Source organism: Gouania willdenowi, chromosome 22 (genome assembly GCF_900634775.1).
Source record: "Gouania willdenowi chromosome 22, fGouWil2.1, whole genome shotgun sequence".
Lineage (NCBI taxonomy): Eukaryota > Metazoa > Chordata > Actinopteri > Blenniiformes > Gobiesocidae > Gouania > Gouania willdenowi.
The window spans coordinates 32,457,196-32,483,631 of record NC_041065.1 but is presented as its reverse complement, the minus strand read 5'-3'; the positions used below and the strand labels follow the sequence as shown (position 1 = coordinate 32,483,631).

General features: G+C 41.6%; 1 protein-coding gene across 7 annotated transcripts in view; it reads left to right on the top strand.

Moving 5' to 3' along the window:
- Window positions 1-26,436, top strand: part of prkd1 (protein kinase D1) — an 82,281-nt gene that overhangs the window by 21,176 nt on the left and 34,669 nt on the right. For 2 of the 7 annotated variants that reach the window (XM_028437205.1, XM_028437200.1), the window contains exon 1: window positions 18,948-19,929. The exons of 3 other annotated variants lie outside the window; for them this stretch is intronic. In XM_028437205.1, coding sequence (XP_028293006.1) covers window positions 19,684-19,929 — 246 coding nt within the window. In that variant the 5' untranslated portion in view covers window positions 18,948-19,683. Of the gene's footprint in view, window positions 1-11,315; window positions 11,364-11,449; window positions 11,504-18,947; window positions 19,930-26,436 lie in introns of those variants that run through there. 2 more of the 7 variants (XM_028437202.1, XM_028437201.1) reach the window with 2 other exon arrangements.

Genomic DNA, 26,436 nt, shown 5'->3' with positions numbered 1-26,436 from the left:
TGAACGTAGCCGCGCCCTGCTCTGATCTGGCCTTTGTCTTAAATTAGGGAGCGCGTTGAAAAGAGAGAAAGTGGCTGCTCGGCGTTAATTCCCCCAAACGTCGGTGCTTCAAACTGAAATCTAATTTGAGTGAAAAATGGTATTCCAGCTGTTCGGTTGACGGATCCTGAACCAAAACACGCTTTTCCTTTCAGCGCAAAAAACGCGACGGCGGCCATCTTCATCTGCACATCAATGGCTGCCGAGTAAGGGCGGTAATTATAGTGCGTGTGTGTGTGCGCTGTGAGCGAGCGTGTGTGTGTCAGTGAAAGGAGGAGGATGGAAGTATTGAAGCTGAGTTATTATCACGAGAGCAAGTGGAAGTGAATTCATGGCTCGCTCTGTTTCTCACCTTCTCCTGTCCTCAGTCATAGGCGTATGAGGAATAGATCTGTTCCTGTCTTTTGTCACAGACGTATAAAGAATAGATGTGTTCCTGAACAAACAAACATGAACATGCAGCTGTTTAACTGGAACTCCTCCACTTCTTTCACTGCTTTTTCTGACAGTCTGTGCAGCGGCCACTTCATATTCCCTCCAAACTCACTCATTTTGTGCATCTTTTGTTATTTTTTGTATGTTCCAAATAATATCTATGCATGACTCACTAAAACAATGGTTGGGTGCAGGGACAATTTTAGGTTTCTGAAACATTAGCGACTTAGCGCAGAGGAAAATGGCAAATGTGCGCGCCACAAATTTTTTTGTATGTTTTATTTCGCTTGCAAAATTTTTCATGATGCTTTACCTAAATAAACAAAATATGCAGTTTATTATAGCTTTAGATAACTACCTGACTGCTTCACTGCTTATCCCCAGACATTAGAAGTTCCATTCAAATTATTTCAGATTAAAGAGAGACAAGCTAGTGTTTTTCATTTATCTTGTAGAGGATGTTGTTTAGGGTGACCATATTTAGATTTCCAAAAAAGAGACACTTTTTGGTCCGACTTCGGCATACTCAAAAAGTACTCGACATTTTCGTGAATCTACCATGTAACGGTAAAATACAATATAGTAGATAAATAAGTTGTTATTGTCCTTAGAAATTACATGGCTTTAAAGAGCAACTCTTTTACTTTCAGAAACTGGTAGAATTTCTCAGATAAAGCAAATATTAGTGGAGTTATGGTGTTTTAAACTAACGTGTTGCCCGAGATGCGTTCAGGGTCCCTGGGAAACCCGGACAAATTGATAAATTTATAAAATCTGGACGTATGGTCACCCTAATGGTTGGTATCACAGATGGCGAAGAATACCGATATTTTGTTGCTCTGTAGTTGTGCGATAAATGAGGGGCGTTCAAGGGCCGTCGGGAAGTTGATTTTTTTCTTTTTTTCAAAAAAAATTATATTTGTGGCTAATTAAATCATATCTAGAGCTTTAGTTCCAAATAAAACAACTTGTTGAAGCCACTGGTTGGGTGCAGCTCCAGCTGAGGAACACACGTACATGTAACACATGTAGATAAAAAGTGTAAGAAAAAGGGAGATATGGAAATATATTGTGATATTTCACTGCGCGATTATTGTATTGATCCAAAAAATGTCAAAATCGATTTTTTATGTATATTATGTTTTTTAATGAAAAAAAGCAATTAATTGTCGCTAAGATTATGATAGCACGTCGTGGTCACTAGGTGTCAGTGAACGCACCATCACACCTTTGTAAACTACCTCACTCCTCAATGCATTTCAGCTTTATTTTCATAAAGCATACTCTGCACTTTTATACATGTATGTGGTTAGTTTTTATTAAAGAATTTAAGAACTTAACAGAATCAAAGTTAAACTTTAAAAAAAATGAAATTTGACACCCCTTGTTTTTGAATCACAGTTACTTACTAATTACTTGTTCTTTAAAGTTTAAAAAATAAATAAATTGTATTTCAAACCATTTTATACTTGTAAAGGTGACATTTGTAGTTATTGATATCGCGATGCATATTGTATTGTTTAGTATCGGGATATATCGTATTGTGAGACGCAAATCGTGAATCGTTTCATCAGAAAGATGGCAATGCACAGCCCTAGTGTGGATGTTACACGTATGTAGATGTAGATGTGACACACGTGTAGTTGTACCGTGCACACACACACACACACACGTAGACGGTGAGAGCCAGTGACTGACAGCTCTTTAAATAACACGGTGGTCTAACGTCTCCCTCCGGTTCATCTGAGACGGAGCCGAGGCTGTTATTAATGTTGTTAGGAATAACATTATTCACATTCCGGGGCGTGTGACCCTGTCTCAGGTGGACGCGGCGTTGACGCCTCTAATCAGACGCGTCCACACCCAGAGCGACACCTCCGGCCTCAAGGAATGAGGCTGTGACACACGCTGATGGAGGTGAAGTAGGACACGGTCCTCCACCAATCACAGGACACCGTCCTCAACCAATCACAGGGCTGGAAACAACCTTTGATTGGCAGGTTATTCATCTCTGATTTTTATGATTTTAACAGTTTATAGTTAATAATAATTAATCTAACTTAGAGCTCCACTACATATGTTCTAATTACTGACTTACATAGTTACCTACTGACTGATTTACCTTATAAATTAGTTACTACATTCTTTAGTTAATTATCAAGTTACTCAGTGAGTTACTGACCAACCTATTTATTTATTTACTTACTCAGTTAATAATGTTATAACTAAAATACTTAGTAAGATACTGACTAAATTTATTTATATACTTAGTTATTTTCTCAGGTAATTACTAAGTTCCTTGCTCAGTTACATATTAATGTAGTTCATTACCTACAGTTACTTTAACACTTCGTTGGGTAAGGACTAAGAATTACATCGTTACCTATTTACATCGTTACTTATCGAGTTACATTCTAAATAAGTTAGTTAGTTGATTACCAAGTTACTTATAGATGAGTTACTTTCTTAGTTATTTACTCCTTTGCTTACTAACTAACTTACAAAGATGTGTTTTTTTACACAGTTATTCCTTGTAACTGAATAAGTCCTACATTATAAGGCTTTATTCCAACATTAATGATAAATGGCTGAATAAATAGATAATAGTTATAAAAAACTGTGTTGTTTTCCTCCTGCAGAGGGCAGCAGAGATCAGTGGATGGAGCTCAACCAGAGAAAATAAATAAATAAGCATTACCCACTTAGAGAAAAACCATAATCTGCTCAGACAGGAGTCCTTTCATCATCTGTGAGCTTCTCATATTTCTTTAATAATAATAATAATAATAATCATAATATTAATAATAACAAACGCAGCCATCAGAGCATCAAACACATGCTTTCCCTCCAAATTAAAACAAATATTCCATCCACCTGATTCATAATATTTACTGGGACCTTTTCATTTTCATATATATATATATATATATATATATATATATATTTAAATATAATGCATGTCTTTGTAATCTTATTATATTATTTCATGATTATTTGTAGTAAATTATTTGTTATTAAATTTTTACAAATGCAATGTGTGCGTGTGCGTGTACGTGTGCGCGCGCGACGTGGGGGAAGTGTTGTGTTGTGTTGTTGTTCTCTTGTTTGTTTGTTGTGTTTGCAGCAGGCGGAGTAAACAACGCTGCAGTTTGTTCCCTTCAAACACACACACACGTGTGTGTTTGTGTGTGCGTCAGACGTCCAATTACCACACACACACACACACACACACACACACACACACACACACACACACAAACAATTATCTTCTCCCTTTATGTGACGCTGCCGATCGGCAAAAATTATACACCTTAATTAGACAACATGTCAGTGTGTTAAACACACACCATGAATAAACACACATATTATAACACAATACATTGTAGAACTGCACACACAAGTACTGAACACTGAAAACACACGCGCACAAACACAAACACACACAGCTATATAATAGACAAAATACACTATACAAAACAGAAAACCATAAACACATTACTATAAAACACTGATTAACACACACAAAGTACAATAAAATACACTAATCTGTACACACAGTGCTGCATACTGTAAGCACACAGATACACACACAATAGATATACAGTATATATACAATAAATGAAACAACACTGTATAAAAAAGATAAACAGAAAAAACAATAATTACAATCAGCAGACACAATGCACATATTATAACACTGTAAAACTGTACACACTGTATTGCACACTGTAAACTGACAAATAACACACACATACACAGCTGTATAATGAACAAAACACACTGTAGAAAACAGAAAAAAGTCCACAACTAAATCTAACTTCATGTTTTGATAGTTCACTGAGAAATACTGCTCCAGGACTAATTAAAGTCTCCTTCTTGTTTAAAGATCTAACTGTAGTTCATCAGAGGATCAAAACGTGGTCAGTTTCTGTGTGGTCATAGAGGCGTGCTGTTCTGTTCTCCATGCAACACTAACGTGTATTCCCAGCACATCTGCGTCGTCCTCGGGGAAAACGCAGCCGCTGAATTAACAAGTTGCCACATGTTTCCAGGCAGGAGCTGAAAGTGCGTCTGTTTCTTTTAATTAGTCTTCCCAGCTCTGCTCCCAAACCACAGAAGAACACCCAGTCATCCTCAGGTGGTTAACTGTGTTTCACAGAGGTCAAAACACCTCAGAAAAAACAGGAGAACGAGACGTGTTTACGCTGCCATCGTAGCCGACACATGGTCAGAGGAAGTTATTCAACAAATAGGAACAAAATGAAGCTGGAAACACAAACAAGATGAGCAAAATAATAAATACTCCTTAAATAGTTAGACAAGCTTTTGAGGCTTTAAAAAGGTTTATTTCACTAACAGATCAAGGAAATAAATTAAATAACAGGAACCATGTATCACCCCCAAGAAACCATGTTTTTACCCATAAGAACCATGTCTCACCAACTGAAAATCATGTTTCTCCCCTAGAAACCATGTCTCTCTCCCTAGGAACCATGTCTCACCCTCCAGGAATCATGTTTCACTCCCTCGGAACTATTTATCACCTCAAGGAGGAACCATGTCCCACTCCCAAGGAACTATGTTTCACCCCTAGGAACCATGTATCACCTCCTCAAACCATGTCTCAACCATAAAAACCTTGTTTCATCCCATAGAAACCATGTCTCAAGCTCTAGGAACCATGTATCACCCCTTAGAAACCATGTCTCACCAACTGAAGACCATGTTTCACCCCTGGAAACCATGTCTCTCTCCCTAGGAACCATGTCTCACCAACTAGAAACCATGTCTCACCTCCTAGGAACCATGTATGACCTTTAGACAGCATGTATCACCAACTAGGAACCATCTTTCACCAACTAGAAACCATGTCTCACCCCTAGGAATCATGTATCCCCCCTAGAAACCATGTTTCACCTCTTAGCAACCATGTCTCACCTTCTCGGAACCATGTATCACCCCTAGACGCCATGTCTCACCCCTCGGAACCAAGTATCACCCCTCGAAACCATGATTCACCCCAAGAAACCATGTCTCACCCCTCAAAACCGTGTTTTACCCCCCTAAAAACAATGTTTCACCCCGAGAAATCATGTTTCACCCCCTAGGAACCTTGTGTCACCCTTAGAAACCATGTCTCACCCCTCAAAACCGTGTTTCACCCTCCTAAAAACAATGTCTCACCCCTAGAAACCATGTTTCACCCCCTAGGAACCTTGTGTCACCCCTAGAAATCATGTCTCACTCCCAGGAACCGTGTCTCACCCCCTAGAAACCAGGCCTTGCCCCTGATGAACCGTGTGTTTCCCCTAGCAACCAGGCCCCACCCTCTTGGGACCAAGCCTCATCATTTACAAACCATTACTTGCCTCTAAGCCACACTCCCAGGAATCTGAATATGCCCCCAGTAGCATGCCCCGCCCCCTATCATTACGAGCAACATCTACAGCCCTTAAATCCATGCCTTACCATCCAGATACATCAGGCTCCGCCCTCAGGAGACAAAGCCACACCCCCAGCATGTATTGAAGTCAAACTGTGTAACTTTGTGTGTTCTTTTTTGTGTTTGTTGTGAACCAGCGGAGGCTGAACTCTGTGTTTATGGATATAATTGGTTTCCATGTGTTTTCTGCTTGTATGTTACATTAATTATCACAGCAATCGTGGCAGGGACAATATGGCTTTATTTGTTCCTGCGGGAGGTGTGTGTGTGTGTGTGTGTGTGTGTGTGTGTCTGATACAGCCGAGTACCTTTATAGCTCATTAGGAGCTCTAACAAGGCTTCAGTAACTGTTTGTGTGGAGCTGCTGTAAACACACACAAACACACACACACGTCTTCATGGCATGTGTTGAAGTCTAACGTTATCGGGTGCATCACTAAAACCTGTGGCTCTGGAGCCAAATGTGGCTCTTTGGATCTCGTGCTGAGGCTCCATCAGTGATGGAACCAACATTCAGGCTACTTTATCCAATCACAGCCACTTTCCTGACCAGTTAGAGACGCACTGTGTGGTGTTTGAACACGACTTAAACTAATGGTTAAAACACCAAAAAGTAAGTTTGTAATTTATAAAGCGCTTTTTGCAGATAAAATCACAAAGTGCTGTACAGAAGAGAGGAAAAATTAAAACAACAGGAGCAACATCATAAAAGAATAATAAAACAAATGTGCATTTACATCAACAGGAGCAGCATCATAAAAGGATAATAATAATTAAAATATGTTTCACTAAAAGCTTTTCTGAAGAGCAAAGTTTTCAAATGCTTCTTAAAAGTGTCCACACAGTTGAGCTACTGGAGAGACTGGTGCAGGTTATTCCAGAATCTGGGGGCCACAGCCTGGAACGCCAGGTCTCCTCGAGTTTTAAAATTAGTTTTTGGGATCTTTTGGAAACCTTGGCCTGAAGACCGAAGGGTGCACCCTGAAGTGTAGGAACACAGCAAGTCTGAGCTATATCGAGGGGCCTGGCCATGTAACGCTTTGAACGTAAGAACTAAAATGTTATACTCTATGGAAGCCAGTGCAGAGTAGAAAAAATGGGGTTAATGTGGGATGTTCTGGGAACACCAGTTAAAAGTCTGGCAGCAGCATTTTGTACGATCTGGAGTTTGTTTAGGGTCGACTTATTAAAACAAGTGAAAACAAAATTACAATAGTCAATGCGAGATGATATAAATGCGTGGATGATCAAGTCAAGTTCCTCACTTTAGAGATATTTCTCAAGTAATAAACTGTTTCTAATCAGTTGACGACAATGTCCCTCCAAAGACATTGACTGATCAAACACAACCCCAAGGTTTCTGAGGCTGGTTTTAACAGATGAGCCCAGATCACCAAGACAGTTCTTAATCAGAGGGATTTTTTTTATCGGGAACGATGATCAGAGTTTCTGTTTTGTTCAAATTTATCATTATTTGATACAGGATATACAATCTAAGAACTTAGATAGAAAGTGAAACTCTGAGTCATTAAAGGAGCAGTACAACTGGATATCATCAGCATAAAAATGACAAGACATTTTTAAAATCACAGATCAACCGACCAAGAGGCATCAGATACAATAAAAACAAAACAGGCCCCAGAACAGAGCCCTGAGCTACTCCACATGACAGGTTGGACACATTAGACGTAACATCATTAATAGCAACAATAAAAGTTATTCCATTAATATTTAAAGTGAACCTCTGGAGAACAGCACCAGAAAACCCCATCTCGGATTTGAGTCAATTAATCAGTAAATCGTGATCTACAGTGTCGAAAGCAGATGTTAAATAAAGTAAAACCAAAACTGTGTAACGACCAGAGTCAGCGGCCATTCTCGTCTCACTGGAAACTTTCAGAAGAGCAGTTTCAGTGGAGTGGATTGATCTTAAACCAGATTGATATTTATCATAAAAATCATGCTGTTCCAATGAGGTTAGCTGCTTAGCCACAACTTTCTCCATGATTTTTGCCATGAAGGGAAGCTTAGATATGGGCCAGTAGTTTATAGCCTCCCCCCCAAGATTAGGCTTTTTAAGAATGGGATTCACTATAGCATGTTTAAAGAAGCTGGGGACCGAGCGAGCTAGAAGTGAAAGGTTTATCAATTTTACTAACCAAGGACCAACAACATCAAAAACATTTAAGAACAGGGGAGTAGGAACAATGTCTACAGTGCTCGATGAGGGTTTCATCTTTCCCACTAAAACCTGAACATCCTGTAGGCTGACAGGAGTGAAGGAGGACCATGAGCACACAGGGGCCTAGGCAGTGCACAAGCAAACCAAGGGAGGAGTGATACTGGCCCTAATGTCTTGTACTGTGTTTACAAAAACTGGATATACTGGTTTATACTGGTAATAAAAGTTTCTACTGAATATACTGGTATGTACTGGTTACACTGAATATAGTAGTTTATACAGGTTTATACTAGATATACTGATTTATACTGGTTTAAACTAGTTATACTGGTTTGTACTTGTTCTACAGGTTTCTAATGGTTATACTGGATATAATGGTTTAAACTAGTTATACTGGTTATACTAGTATTCCTCAGTAATTGTAACATTAATGAATGAAGTTAGATGACGTGTATGATGACTGAGTCTGTATTTGTTCTTCCAGGCTTCAGTGATTCATGATGAGGTTGATAAACAGCTTCCAGCAATCCTTTTTTAAACCAAACTCTGACATCATTTATAAAGTCATTGATCTGTTAAACTTAAATAGCTTCACTTTTTACCAACAGATCTGATGGGAAACCAGAACACACCCTGTTCTCTGCTCCGGTTCTCATGCTCAGAGCTCATTGTTGGTGCTTTTCTCACAGCTTTCTATATAAAAAAACAGCATTGGCTCCTTCACCACACACACACACACACACACACACACACACACAAACGCACTCACTCCAACACCTTCGCTAATGAAGCAGAGCTGCTCTGCTCTCGAGTCTGTCAATCAAGAGCTCACTAATGGTCCCGCACACACACACACACGCGCGCGGGCCCATGTGCACGCTCCCATCACGTGCACGCTCACAGCTGTACCTTTCATTGAGAGCGGCTCTCATTGAAAAGCTGCCGTCCGCCCACACAGCCTCTCAGCCTGAGGATAATAGCTGAAACGCTGAGAAGGTTTCAGGCAAACACAGAGATGACATGAAAACAGGAATATATACGCAGGGATAAATAACCAGAGGAGGAGAGCAGACAAACACACAACCTGAAAAAAAACACACAAGCGCACAAAGAAACTATGCTTTTTAGCATTCACCACCAAAATATGCACATTTTAGGCCCAGCGTTTCCATTAGACAGGAAACGTGGGAAGTGTCTCCTGGTTTGTGTGTGACGTTCATCCACTGAGTGTTTGTTACATTTCTGTTCTCATCGTTTCACTGTTTAGAGATACTTTATTTATTCCTCATGAACATTATAGGAAACATCCTGACCTTTGCAATCATATATCATCATATTATATCAATCCATAGACTGTTTTAAGTTTCAGGTAAGGAGAATAATAGTCTCTCAGTTGTTGCTACCCATTCTGGACTATGCAGATACAGCATTATATATTCAAACACTACTGCCACTTGTCTACACTTCATGTGGTTTACAGCAGCCTGTGCCGATTCGTCCTTTACTGCCCCTATAGGACACATCGTTGTGTGATATATGAACAGCTGTCCTTGCTTACAAGCTCATCCAGAAGACAATTTCACTGGCTACAGCTCAGTTTTAAATGTATTTATTTTCAGTATCCAAATGATTTATCACAATTTTTAGTGCCCTACAGTTCACAATATAGCCTTGGTCACAACAAACAGATCTTCTTTGTTGTCCCTAGAGTTGATAGAGAAATTGGGAAATATGCTTTCTGTGTTAGGGCCCCTCGTGACTGGGACAAGCTTCCAGCATCTATTCGCTCAATTACGTCTTTTCCTTTGTTCCAAACTGCTCTGTTCATCTTTAGAATACTTGTCTTTGTTTGTAGCCTTTCGTACTGAGCATCAATACATGTTATCTATGTGTGTACTGTATATATGTAAGCGTTTATGTATATAGAGGTGTTAACTTTGTCAGTTATATTTGTGATGTAGTGTTACACTATGCAATGTATTGTTATATGCAATATGTTACACCAGTGGTTCTCAAACCTGTCACACCAAGTACCCCCTCATAAAACACTTGACCTGTGAAACACCTTCATTCTGAGCTCAAGAATAAAAATTTGACTTAAAAAGGGTATAAAATGTGTCTAAAATGTATCCAAACTGTACTAAATAATGTTTAAATTAAGTGAAAACTATGTCTAATAATAGTGTGTGTTTGCGTGCGTAAGTGTGTGCATCTGTGCGTACGTGTGTGCACTAACGTTGTGTTATATTATTTAGTTTTATTTGTTGTATCTACTCTGCTGTTCTCTGTTCTATTTTCTTTGGACATGATCCTGAGGACCCCCTTGAAAACAAAATGATTCATCTCATGGGGTTGATCCTCCATAAAAATGTTCATAAATAAATATATTAGGATAAGATGATGTTCATGTCGTGGAAATATGAAAAATGATGGACTAACAGAAACTAGAAAATAAATGTTATAAAGATTTAGTTTTTAAATGTTAAATTGGGGACTTATAATCAGGTGCACACAACTACAAATATACACAAAAATAATGGAAAAGGGAAATCAACAATAGAATTATTGAACTTCTTTTTTTATATAAAATAAAGTAACCTAAATGTGTTTATTATCTCACAAAAATGAGTTTAGAAGCTAAATCTTTAACATAATCACAATAGCTAGCATGCAAATTTTTTTTTAATGAGCTAAGGGAACTGAAAAAACAAAACAAAAAGGAAAACTTTAGAGTTACTTAAAATTACTTTTTATAAAATAAAATGACCTAAATGTGTTTATCTCACAAAAATGGGTTAAGAAGCTAAATCTTCAACATAATCAAAAAACCAGTATGCTAGGTTAGGTTTTTTTTTAGCCTAGCATGCTAGGTCTTAGTACGCATTTAAGATTCAAGAATACCACATTTTGTGAAGTAAAAAAAAACATTTAGAAGTGTTTATAGATGAATAAAGATTCTGATCAGTTATTTTACTTTTAACGTAATGCTTTTATTTTTCTCATAAAATTCAAAATAAAACTTTATTAACTTCCTAATTGTGAGTTTTTAGCTCCAAAAAAAAGGTTTAAAATGACAGAGTATTGATTTGTTTGCTTTATTTCTATCATAAAAACTCAAAACAAACAATATTTTCAATGCCATTTTCACATGTACAACATTCATTCATTTTTTCACTGATTTTTTTTTGTTTTTTGCAGATTCAACAAACAAATAAAGTGCTAATAAACCAGCTCTGCTGCAGATACCACAGCACACGTTTACAGGTCGGAGTAATATTAGTGTGTATATGATTGTAATGTTTGTTGACGTATGTGTTCTCCTCACATGCAGTTCTCACCCTCGTCCACAGGTGGCACTAAACCAACAGAAATACCAGCGATGGTGAACGAGTGAAACATCCACGGTGTGTGAGAAACTGTTTACAAACGTGCACGAGACAGAAAAGAGAGAGAGAGCTGACAGCTGTGCACACACACACACACACACACAGATGTGACAGTTGTGGTTGTTCTGCTGATGCGTTGTCGTATTGTTTGCTTCACAAATTTGTTTGCATCATCATCATAACATTGGGTATATTGAATATTGTGATGTGGGCGTGGTTTGTGAGTTTGTTGTTCTGGCCCTGGACCAATCAGCATCCAGTGTGTGTGTGCGCGCTGAAAGAAAGGCGTGATCTGGAGTAGCAGAAAAAGTTTTTTGAACCACCGTGTGGTAGATGTCAGTAGACGGGCTACTGCCGGCACTCTTCCCCAGGGGGCGGAGATAGGCTATGAGAGTCAGCTCATGTTTACAGGAGGAAAGTCTCTCACTGTTGAAACAAAAGGGTGATTTCTGTTGTTTCTCACACACTGTCAGGGCGGCTCTTACTCAAAAGTATTTTCTGGCCCCCAAACAGGGAGAAAGAAGCCTGGTTTGATGTGTCCTGAACAGATATCTCAGAAAACATTGTTTAGGGATGCATAAACAATGCCTTCTGCTGCCCCGTGTATGTGGCTGAGCGTTGGCTCGCATCCCGACGTACCCTTCTTAGGAGGTATGCTACATCCCTGGGGTTATGTTCCAGTACCGCGTGTCCCCCTTTTGGCCCTTCTTCAGCCCGAAGGTGCTTGTGTGGTGTGCGTAAGCAATGACAGCGAGACATCTGCTCGGTCATGAGCCCGATGCTCCGGTTTATTACGTCACCTGTTTGACAGTGTGTTTCGTGATAAACGCGGAATCAGTTTGTCCCCAGCAGGGTATAATCTCCCTGGGGCTCTCCCTGTGTCTCTTGGCAGGCTGATGAAGGCTTTTGCACATGCCTCGTGCTTTCCAACCCGGAACATGTGTTCTATTCAGACTGTGTCCTCGGTAACTACGGCTGGTGGCGTCTGTCATCCTCTTAATCTGCCCGGTCACCTCCACAAGGGGGGATCCCAGCTGTGGATGGCCTCACATGGGTTGAACCCCGTGTGTCATGAGGGCGACGCAGATCCCAGGGGCCCTGAACACGGGCACAGACCTGTTCTCCAGAGGGGCACCGTATTACGGGGGGTGGAAGCTCCACCCGGAGGTTATGGAACAGATATGGGCCCGATACGCACGGGCCGAGGTGGTTAGGGTTAGGGTTAGGATTTTTTCTCCCTCCAATGTTGGGAGGCTCCCCCTAGGGGTAGACACATTAGCGTATGCTCGGCCGCGCACGCTTGGCCATGCACGCTGCTGATACCCCCCACCCTCGCTAGGGTGGGGGGTATCAGGGTCAGCGGGGGGAACGCGGGGGGCACAGTCTGCCCCTGGTGGCCCAGCACTGGCCTGCCATGCACTGGCTGGCTGAGATTTACCAGCTGCTGTGTGCTCCCACCTAGCGGGGGGGCCCGGTATTTCATCTTCACCCAGAGCGCCTACCGCTATAAGTTTGGCCCCTGAATGGCGCAATCTGTCAGCTGTGGGACTCTCACAACATGTGATCTCCACAATACAGAGCACCCGGGCCTCTACTAGGTCTCTGTACAACTGTAAGTGGAGGGTGTTTGAGGAATGGTGTCACCAGGCGGTACACATCCCTTTCCAGTGCTCCATGGGAGTAATCTTGTCTTTCCTGCAGGAGCTGATTGACAAACGGAGGGTTTTCTCTACAGGGAAAGTCTATCTGGTGCCTGTCACTGCCTGTCATGTGGGCTTTGGGGATAAAGCGGAGAGCCAGCATTCGATGATCGTTCATTTTATGAAAGGTGTACACCGTCAGATTTGGCTATGGTCCTGGAGGGACTTAAACACCCACCTTTTGAACCCACCTTTTGAGCCGTTGGGACGCGCAAACTTGAAGTTTGTGTCCCATAAAGCAGTGTTACTGCTGGCTTTGGCTTCGGCCAAACGTGTCAATGCACCCGCCGTATGCTCAATTCTTCCCTGGTGATCCTAGGATAATGCTGAGGCCCAACTCGGCACTTGTTGCCGGAGGTGTTGGGCTTGTGTCCTCCTATTGATGTTACAGCCTTCTCTGCCACACAGAGTGAACAAAGGCCTCATCTGTTGTGTCCTGTATGCGCTATGCGCGCGTATGTGGATTTGACAGGGAGTTTCAGGAGGAGCGATTGGCTCTTCGCCTCCTGGGCTCCGCCCCATTAGGAGAAGCCTGTTATTAGGCAACACCTGTCACACAGGGTTGTGGAGGCGATTGCTTTGGCTTATTCGAGTCAGGGTTTGCAGCCGCCTGTTGGCCTGTGTGCACATTCGACTCAGGGTTTAGCCATCTCCTGGGCCTTGTTCAGGGGAGTGTCTGTTCATAATATTTGTGTGGCGGCGAGTTGGTCCTCGCCCCTCACGTTTGTCCGGTTTTACCGACTAGATGTTTCCGCTTTGTGTGTGGCACGGGTGGTTCTGCTGTCTGGATCGGCGCTGGTGTGGCATGAAATGAGCTTGTCTGCAATACGGGAGCTACCACATTCCACTTTAGGTGTTTTACATAACCCCGGTTCTCTGAGTAATATGAGTGAGATGTCTCACAAAGACAACTTTTCATGCTGGCAGAGCAAGAAGAGGTGCTTACAGAATACCAATGAATCCTCCGCTCACCCCACTTGTAGTGGGAGGGACTACCTGCAGTGGAGGAATACATTTTTCATCAGCCAATAAGATTGGCAGAATGAGAGAGTACTTTTGTGATATGACGCAGGGGCGTATATCCCATAGTGAGACATCTCACTCATGTTTCTCATATAACCAGGGTTATGTAATTAGCCTATAGTTATCTTGTGACTGAAGAGAAAATCTTCCTGAAAAATAGCTACTAAAATTATGAAAAATTGCAGTAGTGTGTGTTTGTTGTGTCTTGTTTGATAGTTCAGATGTTCTAAGTCGTTACTTTTTTTTCTCGCCGCTGTGCAAACGGAGGAGTGTAATTACGGAAACCCACGTGGCTAGAGGTGAGAGACGGCGACAGGCCCACGTAAACAGGCGCGCGGCAGTAATTGGAGAGAAGCTGTTTGGGAGGCAGATGAGAGCCAAGCTAACGAGCACCAATTAAAGCACAACCTGCAGACGTGAGCACCAACGCCACGCTGCAATTACAGAAAGCCAGGAGGGGGCGGAGCCTAAGCAATCACAGGGTCAGACCTGCTCACATCGTAGGGAGAAAAAAAACAAGAAACGAGTGATGGATTCAACCAGAGAGAAAATCCAATGAGCAGCAAACGCTTTATCTGATGGTGTATCAGCTCAACTGGTGATCGTTATAACTGGTGATCGTTATAAGTGGTGATCGTTATAAGTGGTAATGCTTTAATGCTGTCTCTCAGTGTGTGTGTAGGGGGATGTCCTCTGAGGATCATAATAACTGTTATCCATCCTGTTGTTACACACACACACACGCGCCAATTTGCAGCTTGCAACTGTAGACGTGATTGCTTCCCAATAGTCTCTATTAGTGTGTGTGTTGGTCCGTGCCTTGATGGTCTACACACACACACACACACACACACACACACACACTGTAAATTAGGGCCCATCTTTAATCACACACACACTTCAAACATAACAAACATGTTTTCTGACACTACAGCCGCCGCCGCTCGGCATCATGGGAAGTGTTCAGCGGCTCGTTGTTGATTGGTTGAGAATCTTCGCTTCAAAACAACAAAAACGTCAAACAAAGTGTTTCTGCGAGTGTTTCACAGGAAAAATACACAAACAGCAAAGTGTGAGAACACACACTCAGACACTATTTACTGTGTCTGTCCTACACTGCTGCTCTGCACAAACTGGTGTCTGTGTTAACTGATGACCAGCTAACACTCAGACTCAATGCGCGTGTGTATGTGTGTGTGAGGATGTGTGTATGTGTTTGTGTGCATTCTTGCGTGTGTGCGTGCGTGCGTGCGTATGTGTACGTGCATGTATGTGTGCGTGCGTATGTGTGTGTGTGCATGCATGTATGTGTGTGTGTGTATTCGTGCGTGTATGTGTGTGTCCTCATCACGTCCCCGTTGTGATAAATTCATAAATCATGTGTTGGTGGATTGTTTTTCTGTGTGTGATTACATGCTCTCCTCTGTTGTTTGTCTGTAAACAAGCCGTGTGTGTGTGTGTGCATCAAAGGCTAGGTGGAGGCGTGGTGTAAAGGTGTGATTAGGACTAGTTCTGGTTCGTGATTGGTTACGTCTTCGCGAAGTGAACGTGAGGTCCCCTGAAGGTCCTTAATTCAGGTGTGTGTGTGTGTGTGTGTTCTCAGTGTGAGGCCAGTAACACAATCACAGCGTTGCTCATGAGAGGCTGATTAAAGCCTCGGCTGCACTCAGCGGCTCCTCATTGTGCTCGACGATAAATATTCACCCTCGAATAAATAAAAACACTCAGCCAACCTATAATCACACACACACACTTTACAACACTTTTTGAAATTTTTCTTATTTTTTCATTTTTTACAATTTTTATTCCTAATTTTGTTAGTTTCTCATATTGTTTTCTTTATTCTTTTTCTTAGTTTTATATTTTCATAGAAATGTCATTCTTTTTTGGGAATTTAATGCTTTAGTTTTTGTGCACTTTTACACTTTTTTTCCTTTGTTCAAACTCACACCAAACCTGCACAAATGTAACAATCACTGATGAAAGTTCAACAACTTCAAACTAAAAGTTTAAATCTGCAGGATTCTCTATGCCTTGCATGGTTTTCTGTAAAATCAAATCTAATTAAATGAAAGTAGGTTGTTCACACCCTTGATCTGAAAATGTTCTCTGTTCTCTGATGGTCCATTGTTCTATGAATCTGTGATAACCACATTTATTTTTATTCATCTGAATAATATCCACTGTTATCCAGGAACGTTTGTTATTTGGGCCATAGTATATACTATAGTCATCTCAAAGATGTAAATCCTTGTTTTAATCACAAATAAAATGGGTGAAAAGTGACCAAAAATGGTGGAAAAGGTGGTGAAATGGAATTTAAAAACCACAGAAAATGTTTGAAAGTTGCAAATTAGTGTGGGCAAAACAGACAGAAACAGTGCTTAAAAGGGTTCAAAGTGTCAATATTGGAACAATTAGTTTAGACTGGCAAATAATGGTCGTGATAAATGGTGAATGTGGTTATATTAACCAAAATAATTATGAAATATGACGAAAAGAGGTTAAAAGTGACAATAATTGGTCAACATATGTGACATTTGGTGGAAAGTGTTTATAAGTGCTGAACATGTCTAGAAAGTGGAAAAAAAGTGTCAGAAGAGAAATGGGAGTAATGTTGCAAAAATGCATTAAAAGACGCAAAAATATGGCAAGAAAATAGGTTAAAATATGGAAAGTTTGGTGTAGTTGCAGAAAAAGGATAGAAATAAGCAAAAATGGGCTTTAAATGTTCAGAAAATGTTCTTAGTTTCTTGAAGGTATTTGGCAACTCCCTTCTCGTGTCTAATGACCCCAAATGGAGTCCTGATCCTCAGGTTGAGAACCCCTGCTTTACACCAGTGGTTTTGCAGAATGAAAAAAATCTTATTTTTGACATAAAATGTTATTTCCTCATCTAAAGTTGAATCATATTCTTATTTTGTGTGTGTGTGTGTGTGTGTGTGTGTGTGTGTGTGTGTGTGTGTGTGTGTGTGTGTGTGTGTGTGTGTGTGTGTGTGTGTGTGTGGCGTCATCCTTTCGTAATAAAACACGCAAACGGAGTGAAGGTTGCTGCTGTGTGGGTGGAATGTCTGAAAGGTTTGTGTGTTTGTGTATGTGTGTATGAGTGTGTGTGTGTGTGTGTGTGTTGCCTAGCAGCCACCAGCAGCAGCCTTCCCTCCTGCAGATGTAACAGGTTGAAATCCTCACAGCACACGATGTTGGAGAGTTATAGCTCCGCCCCCCTTATTTACCCTTTGACCCCCGCTCAGCCATTGCTGCTGCTACATGCTAAGCTAAATGGACTTGATTTATATAATGCTTTATTTCCACGCTGAAGTAGTCTCAAAGCTCTTTACAATATGTGGGACTTGTTGCTACTTTTGTTGTTCTGTGTATTATTTTCGTTTTTTTGTGTACTTTTGTTGCCATCTTGTGCATTTTTGCTTATTTTAGTCATCTTTTGTGTATCTTTTGGTGTTTTATATATTACTAGTGTAGTGCCCGTAGGAAGTATGTATATATTTAGCACTGTAATATAGGCTAGCATACATCTGCAGCCTGCCATCACATCTCAAAATAACTTCACTAATCAATCGATCTTTTTTTATGTAACGCCAATTCATAACACGTGTTATCGCCAGACACTTCACAGAAAACAGGTAAAAGACCTTACTGTGTGTTATTTAATTACTTCATGATGCTTTAGACACACATTACATAATCAATTTTGTCGTGTATTGTTAAATAGAATATCAAATTTCATTAGAATACTATTATGTGGAGTAGAATTGCTAGCTAAAACGTCCAACCCTCCTTTATCTGGGCTTGAGACCGGCAAAGTGACCCAAAAGAGACACTCTGGCAGAGTTATGTTTTATTATTATTATTATTATTACTCACATTAGTTACAAACATTGCTCAACAAGGACACCTGCTGGTCAATATTTATGGGGTGTTTTTGAAGGATATTAGACCCACTTTAGTCGTTTTAAAAAGCCCTTTGTGCAGTCACTACTGTAGATTCTACTCAGCTTTCAATTTATCCTGAGTTACCATGACTACCTGTCAACATTGAGCTGTTCTGCAAAACTGTATTTAAGACAATTTTATGAAATAATTCATGAACGGTATCATTGCTGTCCAAACAAAACCGATGTTGCACACCTTTGAACCAAGCAGCAGCCATGTTGAAAGTCTCAGGTCAACCTGATCTTGACTCACAGAGATATTTGAGGAACACACACACACAGACAGACACACACAGCTTGCTTTATAGATAGATTTTTCATTTCGTGTGTGGTTTATGTGCTTTTCAAGTCATTTTGTGTAATTCTGTCCTCGGTTTGTGTATTTTTGTTGTTCTGTATATTATATTTGTTGTTTTTGTGCATGTATTTTGCTCTAATTTTGCTTAGTTTAGTTGTCTTTTATGTATTTTTTATCATTTATATATTATTCCTCATTTTGTGCGTGTTTCTTGTTTTGTGTGCTTTTCAACTGGTTTTGTGTATTTTTGTCCTCAGTTTGTGTATTTTTGTCATTCCATATATTGGTTTTTTGGGGTTTTTTTTGTACTTTTGTAGCCTTTTTGTGTGTTTTTGCAGTGATTTTGCTTATTTTAGTTGTCTTTTGTATATTTTTGTTAACGTGTTATGTATTATATCTCATTTTGTGTGTTGTTTATTGTTTTGTGTGCCTTTCGGGACATTTTGTGTATTTCTGGCCTCAGTTTGTGTATTTTTTATTGTTTTGTTGTTGTTTTTGTGTAGTTTTGTAGCCATCTTGTGTGTTTATGCAGTGAATTTGCTTATTTTGATTGTCTTTTGTGTGTTTCTGGAGTCAACTTGTGAGTATATACCTTAGGGGCCACATAAAATTAGTCCAAGGGCCGCTTGTGGCCCCTGGGCTACCACATGCCCATGTTTGAAGTTAAATGTAGACATAATAATAGTGATGTAAAAATGAAATAAAATTTTTAAAAAAACAACTATGAATATTTTTAAACATCAAAGCTTTCACTTTCGAAAAAAAAAAAAAAATTTTTGTTTGTTTGTTTGATTTTTTAAATAAATGTGTATAAAAACTAAAATGATCTAAAGTGAGAAGGTTTCTTTAATAAAGTCAGAATCATTTTTCTCCCGATTGGAGCTGAAACCTGTTTTTTTAGACTTTGTTTAAAGTGTGAAAGCAGCCAATCTTCATCATCCTCCTCCTCCTCTTCCTCACGCTGACGTCCGTCGCTCACATCACCGGTTTCCACGCGGCTCTGGTCCACTCATGACACCCTAATCACCATCATCATCATCACCATCTTCATCGTGTCTCCTGTGACTCTCCTCCGTGCGTCCCCTGTGCTCCCGCACCGCGCGCTTGTAGCGGGAACTCTGTCTGCTTTGTTTGTTTGTTTATTCGTTTGTTTGTTTGTTTGTTTATTTGTTTGTTTGTTTGTCTGGAGTCTGTCGGTTCTCGTGGGGCTGAATCCCTCCGGGTCCAATGAGCGCGCCGCCGCTGATCCGTGCTCCGAGCCCGCTCCTGTTCCCGGGCGCAGGGAACCAGAACCAGAACCACACCGGGGCCGGGGCCGGTGCTGCGGGTCCCGGGGCTGGTTCTGGTAGCGGAGGCTCCGCTGTGTCCTTCCAGATCCAGATCGGGCTGAGCCGGGAGCCGGTGCTGCTGGACGCCGCTGAGCTGAGCCTCGCGCAGGTCCGGGAGGTGGCCTGTTCCATCGTGGACCAGAAGGTGAGAACCTCAGGGAGAACCTCAAAGCTCCGCTCCGTCACTGCACAGGGACGTTTCAGGGGACTTTGTACAGGTTTTAGGTCAGTTTGGATCTCATAGTGCCTTTAATAATAACATTATTATTAATAATAATAATAATAATAATAATAATAATAATAATAAGGAGCTGCTTTTAAAGAGTGTGCGGCCGTTTTTCTCCTTTATTCTTGGTTTTAGAATCAAAAGTTCTTTTAGGACCTTTTCATGGCACTTTCATGGTTTTTTAGAGCTTTTCTTTGGTCTTTTAATGCCAATGATTAGGTAATTTAGAGTGGTTTATTGGTCCTTTAAGGTCAAGTTGCACAACGTTTAGAACTGTTTTTGGTCTTTTTTAGGTTTTTTCAGTTCAATTTGACGTCTTTTATCGTTGCTTTGGTCTTTCGTCATATACTCAAATCTTTTTATTGTAGTTCTTGCTGTCGTTTTTCATCCTCGTGTGTGATTATTATTACTTATTGATGGTAAATATGATTCTTTGAAAGGCATTACAGGATGTTTGTATTATTTGTGAATTAGTTTTATATTTTATGCTGTATGTTTAGATGGTTTCTGTATGAACATAATAATAATATTAATAATTCATTTTATTTAAAAGCGCCTTTCAGGCCACCCAAGGACACTTTACAATAAAAACATAGTAATGAAAACAGAATAATAAAAATACATGAAAAACAGTATGATACAGAGAAAAGAAGGCAATGAAGGTGACATGATGTTCTTATGGTCCTATTTGTTTAATGATATTTTATGTTATTTGCTGTAATTATTGGTGATATTGTTCATCATTAATAAGTTTACTGGTCATTTTCCCAGAAACTTTTTCGTCTTCTTTTTGAATAATATATTAAGGTTTCATTTATTTTTTCAGGAAATTTACTTTGATATCCTGACATGTTTCAACTGTCAACTCCTGACAGTAATTTTATGTTGAATGTGTCTCATGGTGACTTTTAGAGAGTTTTTAGCTTAGTTTGTGTCTTTAATCAGCTTTCATGTCATTTATTCATCGTTCAATGTTTCATTTGTCATTTTATGATATTTATGGTTGGTTTCTCTATATTTGGGCTTTATGTATATTTCTGTGTTTTCTAGGGTTTTGAGGAGCTACAGGTTTTATTGTATAAAGTTGTTGGAGTTTTGTTCACTTGTTGAACATTTTGGTCATTGAATGATTTTAACACAAGGAAAGCTCTGGTATAGGTTTGTTTTATTTTTTAATGGTTACGATGCTTCTTTCTAGGTGTTTTATATTGCTTTATATTCATGGTTTTACTGTAATAAAAACAGTTGATGATTCTTTGTCTCCTTGTTGTGGTTTTTTGATGTTTTGTTGGTTGTAGTCAACATTTTACCACTTTTGTTCCCAGTTTGCTGATGTTTCTGCTAGTTTTATAGTATTAATGGTAGTTTTATATTTTTTCTTGTTGATTGTAGTCGATTGTTTGTTTTTACGGCACTTTTCGGTGATTTTGTCTTTATTCTTCTACATTTTTTAGATTTTTTTCTCTTGTTTGTCGGGGTTTTTTAAGGTGATTTCACGTGTTTGTGGCTGTGAATGGTTTAATGTGAGGATTTTTATGAGACTTTTGAGTCCTTTAGTTTTGTATGGTTTCATTATGTCTGTTTTACATAAATGTGCAGTATTTTGTGGATTGTTTGAGATGTCTTCATTGACCTCTGTGTCATACTTGTTTACATGTTGTTTTCATCACGTCTCATAGCTCTTAGATGTTTCTATAGATGTTTAGATGTTCCTATAGCTGTTTTGATGTTCTATAGATGCGATGTTTAGATGTTCCTATAGATATTAAGATGTTTCTATAGATGTTTAGATGTTCCTCTAGATGTTTAGATGTTTCTATTGATGTTTAGATGTTCCTCTAGATGTTTAGTTGTTGCTATAGATGTTTAGACGTTTCTTTAGATATTTCTACAGATGTTTAGATGTTCCTATAGCTGTTTAGATGTTTCTATAGATGTGATGTTTAGATGTTTCTATAGATATTTAGATTTTTCTATAGATGTTTAGATGTTTCTTTAGATGTTTTTATGGATGTGATGTTTAGATGTTTCTGTAGATGTATAAATATTTCTATAGATGTTTCGATGTTCTTGTAGATGTTTCTATAGATGTTTAGATATTTTTATAGACGTTAAGATGTTTCTATAGATGTTTAGATGTTTTTATAGACGTTCCTCATGGAGGGCAACAGTGAAGTGGAGCTGTTAGAATAAACACCGAGCAGCATTTTTTATGGCATCACGGCTGGCGTTTGAAGCATCGCTGAGCGTTCTCCCGGTCGCCATGGAGACGAGTGCGTTATCATAATGTGTCACACACGTCACATGGTCCAGTTTTCACAGCACAGCCATAAAAACTGACACTGAGGAGAAAGATTAATTACTGTCACGTGGGAGGATTAATAGCACATTTATTTAATCACTTTGTTGTTAGAGAAAATAAATAATAAGAACATTTAAGATTCAAAATGAAGTAAAACAAAATAATGAATAATACAGACTAATGATATCTACAAAAATATATACAGGTCAGTCAACAATAAACACATAATTTAAGGACTTTTAAAGGTGATAAGTCAGTCAGGTGGATATAGGATAAATTAGTTTCAATTTTTCATGTTATTTATTATTTACATAGATACGTAGATAGAGATGGATATAGGCAGAATTTCCCCAGTGCAAGCTACTTAATACAGAAATCCTACAAAAAAAGATATATCTGTCTTAAATAAACTATAGAAACGGACAGAGAAAGTGGTAATAATGCTTAAAAGTGTCAATATTGGAACAATTAGTAGAAACGATTAGTTTGAACTGGCAAATATTGGGCCTGACAAGTTGTGAATGTGGTTAAATTTGCAGAAATGACCATGAAATATGGTGAAAAGACGTTAAAAGTGTCAACATATTTGACATTAGGTGCAAAAGTGGTGGAAAGGGTTAATAAGTGTTGAAAATGTCTTGAAAGTGGAAAAATGTGCAGAATAGGCATTTAAATGTATGTAGAAATGTCAGAAATGGGAGTAATGCAGCAAAAATAAATTACAGGTGCAGTCCGCAACTCTCAGATCCCTCTCTCCCCCTCCCTCCCCGCTGCTCTCTTGCCCTACCTCCAAACTTTCCAAAGTCCCTCCGTCAGAGGAGCTAACAAGCTAACATTAGTCCAACAGCAACATGACAGTAATATAACACGCACTGTTAAAAGCATATTACTGCTGCCCTTCTTTCTTTCAATGTGCACAAACCTCAGCAGCAGCAGCAACAACATAGTGTCACTTACTTTTTTTTTTTTTCTGTTGTCTGCACATGCTGTCAAAGGTCAACACTACAACAAGTGCAATCATTATGACACAGCAATGCATGTTTTGTTATTGCAAGAAAATAAATTGATTTATTTTATTGCTTAATTGTGACCATCACCAGCCTCCCTAAGGAAGGGTAAGAAATCTTTTATTAGAGGGAGGATATAAAAAGGGAGAGCAGTGTTACACCTAAGTGGAGAGGGAGAGGGAGGGGAAAGGTATCAGGGAAGAGAGACTCAAGGTAGGAAATAGAAAGGGTGGAGAGAATAGATTGTTTTACAGTGAGGGTGAGATGTGAAGTTGTAGAATATATTGTGCTTATTATGTTGTGTAATCAAGCCAGTATAGTGACAAGTGTGAAGCTTGGCTATAATGGTGGTGGCTGTGGACAGGGGGAATGAGTGAATGGTAGTACCTAAAGCAGGTATTTGGGATTAACGTGTCTAAAGTTAAGCCCAGTATGAGTTTTATCCCACATCCCAAGGCGTGCCAGTGCATCGTATACCTGTATATGTGCAAAAAACCGCTACCGCAAACCCAGGAACTGCCCCGGGCCCGCAGATGCAGCCAGGCCAGCAGAAAGAGTGGGGGCCAGGGAGCCCCAGGCCACCCCCCAGACGCCCCAAGGATTCCTAGGCTGAGAGGCAGCCACCGCCCCCCACACACACATCCGAGGAAGCCCCAAGCAGCCGAGCACCCAGCGCATCCCGCCACCGACCCCAACCCCCAACCCCAAGGCCCCCCGCCAGCATCCCACCCACCCACACCCAAGCACCCAACCCCAGAGGGGAGGGCCCAGAGAGCCCCCCACCCGAGACCCCAGCAGCAGAGCCAAGGCCCATGCCCAGCAGACGGCCAGAGCCGCGCAGAACGGGCATCCAGCGGGCACTCGCCGGCAGGCCCAGAGCCAGCAGGGATCAGACCCCAGGCCAGAAGGACCCAGAACGGAAGCAGCGCCCCCAGGGACAGCGACCACGCCCATAGTCGCCGAGGGCACCAAGGGGATGCTGCAAGTTGCCCCCAGGCACACCGACCAGGCACCCCAGAGCGCGCCAGAGCGCTTTTCCTTGATGCCGCCCGCACGATGAGCCCTAGAAAGCTTCCCCATCCCCCCCCACCAAAGGGCCCAGCCACACCGCAGAGCCCGGCTCGCAGGGCGCCGCCCAAGCCGGGGCCACCCGGCGCCGCACCCACAGGCATGGTAGGGCACGGCCCGCACCACCCGCCCCAGAAGACCCCCGCCAAGACCAGCCCGGCCAGGCCCGCCAGACACCAAGGGCACCGCCGCAGGACAGGGAACCCCCCAAGGGCAAGCCCCCGGGCCAAACCCCCGTGGGGCGCGCCCCCCCACTCCAGCCCACGAACAGGCCACAACCCAGCAAGACTGCACAGCCCCAGGCGGTGCAAGAACAGCAGCCCAGGCCCTGCCCCCCACCGGACAGCGCACGCCATGGGGCAATGCCCCCCCCCCCGGCGCAAAGGCGGCCGCCAACCGCGGGAGCGAGGCACCCCAACGGCACACAACCGATGCTGAGCAGCAGCCCCCCACCAAAGGCGCAGAACCCACCCACCTGCCAGCCCGCAGATAGCAGGACAGACCTTCCAAGCGGCCGATACCGACCTCAACCACCGGAACAGCTAGAGCCGCCCCCCAGCAAAGAGTACCATCCCGGAGTGCCAAGCAACCCCATTCTCCAATGGAGAGGCACTTCCCTATCCCCTGAGTGAATGTATGTGTTTAGTGAATGTATGAAGTGCTATTAAAAAGGGTGGATGGAGGGGAGCGGTGCTCCCCATCCAGCCTATGTGTATATATGTGTTTGTGGTGCAATAGCTCCGGAGGGTGGAAATGGTTGTCCCACCCTCCGGCGGGTGGTGTGTTGAGGTGTAATTCAAATTGGAGGGATTAGTAGGGCAGCCAGAGGTGGGAGTGCCGCCCCCGTGCCACTACTTAGTAGCACAGGCAGTGGCCCTCTCCACCCCCAGCCCCACCATCCAGCCCCCCAAGGGTTGGTTATGTGATTGTGGTGCAACAAGTGGGTGAGCCAGACCAGCTGGGAGTGAGTGATGTGAAGTGCCCATGTAGGAGGCCTGTCTGGTAGGAGCCCGGCCCATCCGCATGGCGGGCCACCGGAGAGGGTAGATGGCGCAGACGGGCACGCGGCACTGCGGGCCCCAGAGACGCGCCGAGCAGCACAACCTGAGACCCCCCGCGGCACCCCCCCGAACCATGCCGGCCATACAGAGCATGGCGGGACCCCCCCCCCCCCAGGCGGAACCAGGCACCAGCCACATCCCCCAGCAGCCCAGGAGACGACCCCCGCCGCCACCCCGCCCAGAGCGGCCCGCCCTGCCAAAGCAGTTCTGTGGGTATAAAATTATCTGAAAAGAGTGGAATAGGACAGACAATATTTGCAATTTCAATTTCTGCAGAAACCATTCCAATAATGTTTTCATTTGTAACTTTTCAAACATAATATATTTTCTTTGTTCTCACTTCTTCATTGGGACACATCTCAGAGATGGCCTGGGCAGTGTCCTTCTGTGACAGCTCACCACAGGGGGTCAGGGGTCAGTGGAACAGTTCTATGATCTGAGAGCATCTCAAAGGTATCTGTTTGTAAAGGAGGGAGAAGACGGATGTTTTTCCCCCGTGTGGAGTCGTAAAGAGAGTTCGTACTGAACACTTCAAAATGTTGAGCCAGTCTTTTTGGCTACGCTATTGGGTTCAAAGCCCGCATAGTGGGGTTAGCTATGCACCTCAAAGTTGCTGGGGCAGTTTTGTTGTAAACAGTTCGTGATAAAGGAACAGGCTCCTTGGTTAATTCCTGTTAGAAAGAGGGTCTTTAGGCTTGATGTGGTTTGGTTCCCTACATAACGATAAGCACCCCTGCACTAACAGGGCTCTACACTAACTTTCTCAGTTGGTTGCACCCTATTTTTTTCAAGACATGCATTCTGATGAATAGTTGACTTAACTGGTGTACCGTAGTTGAAGTAAAGATTGACAGTGACTCGAGATATTTTTGCAAAACGTTTTAGTGTCAATATTAAGTTTTCAAACAGTGGCTGAAATAACAGGTCATTTCTTTTATATAATTTGAAAACACTTAACAAAAATGTTTTAAAAAACAGCCAAGCATAA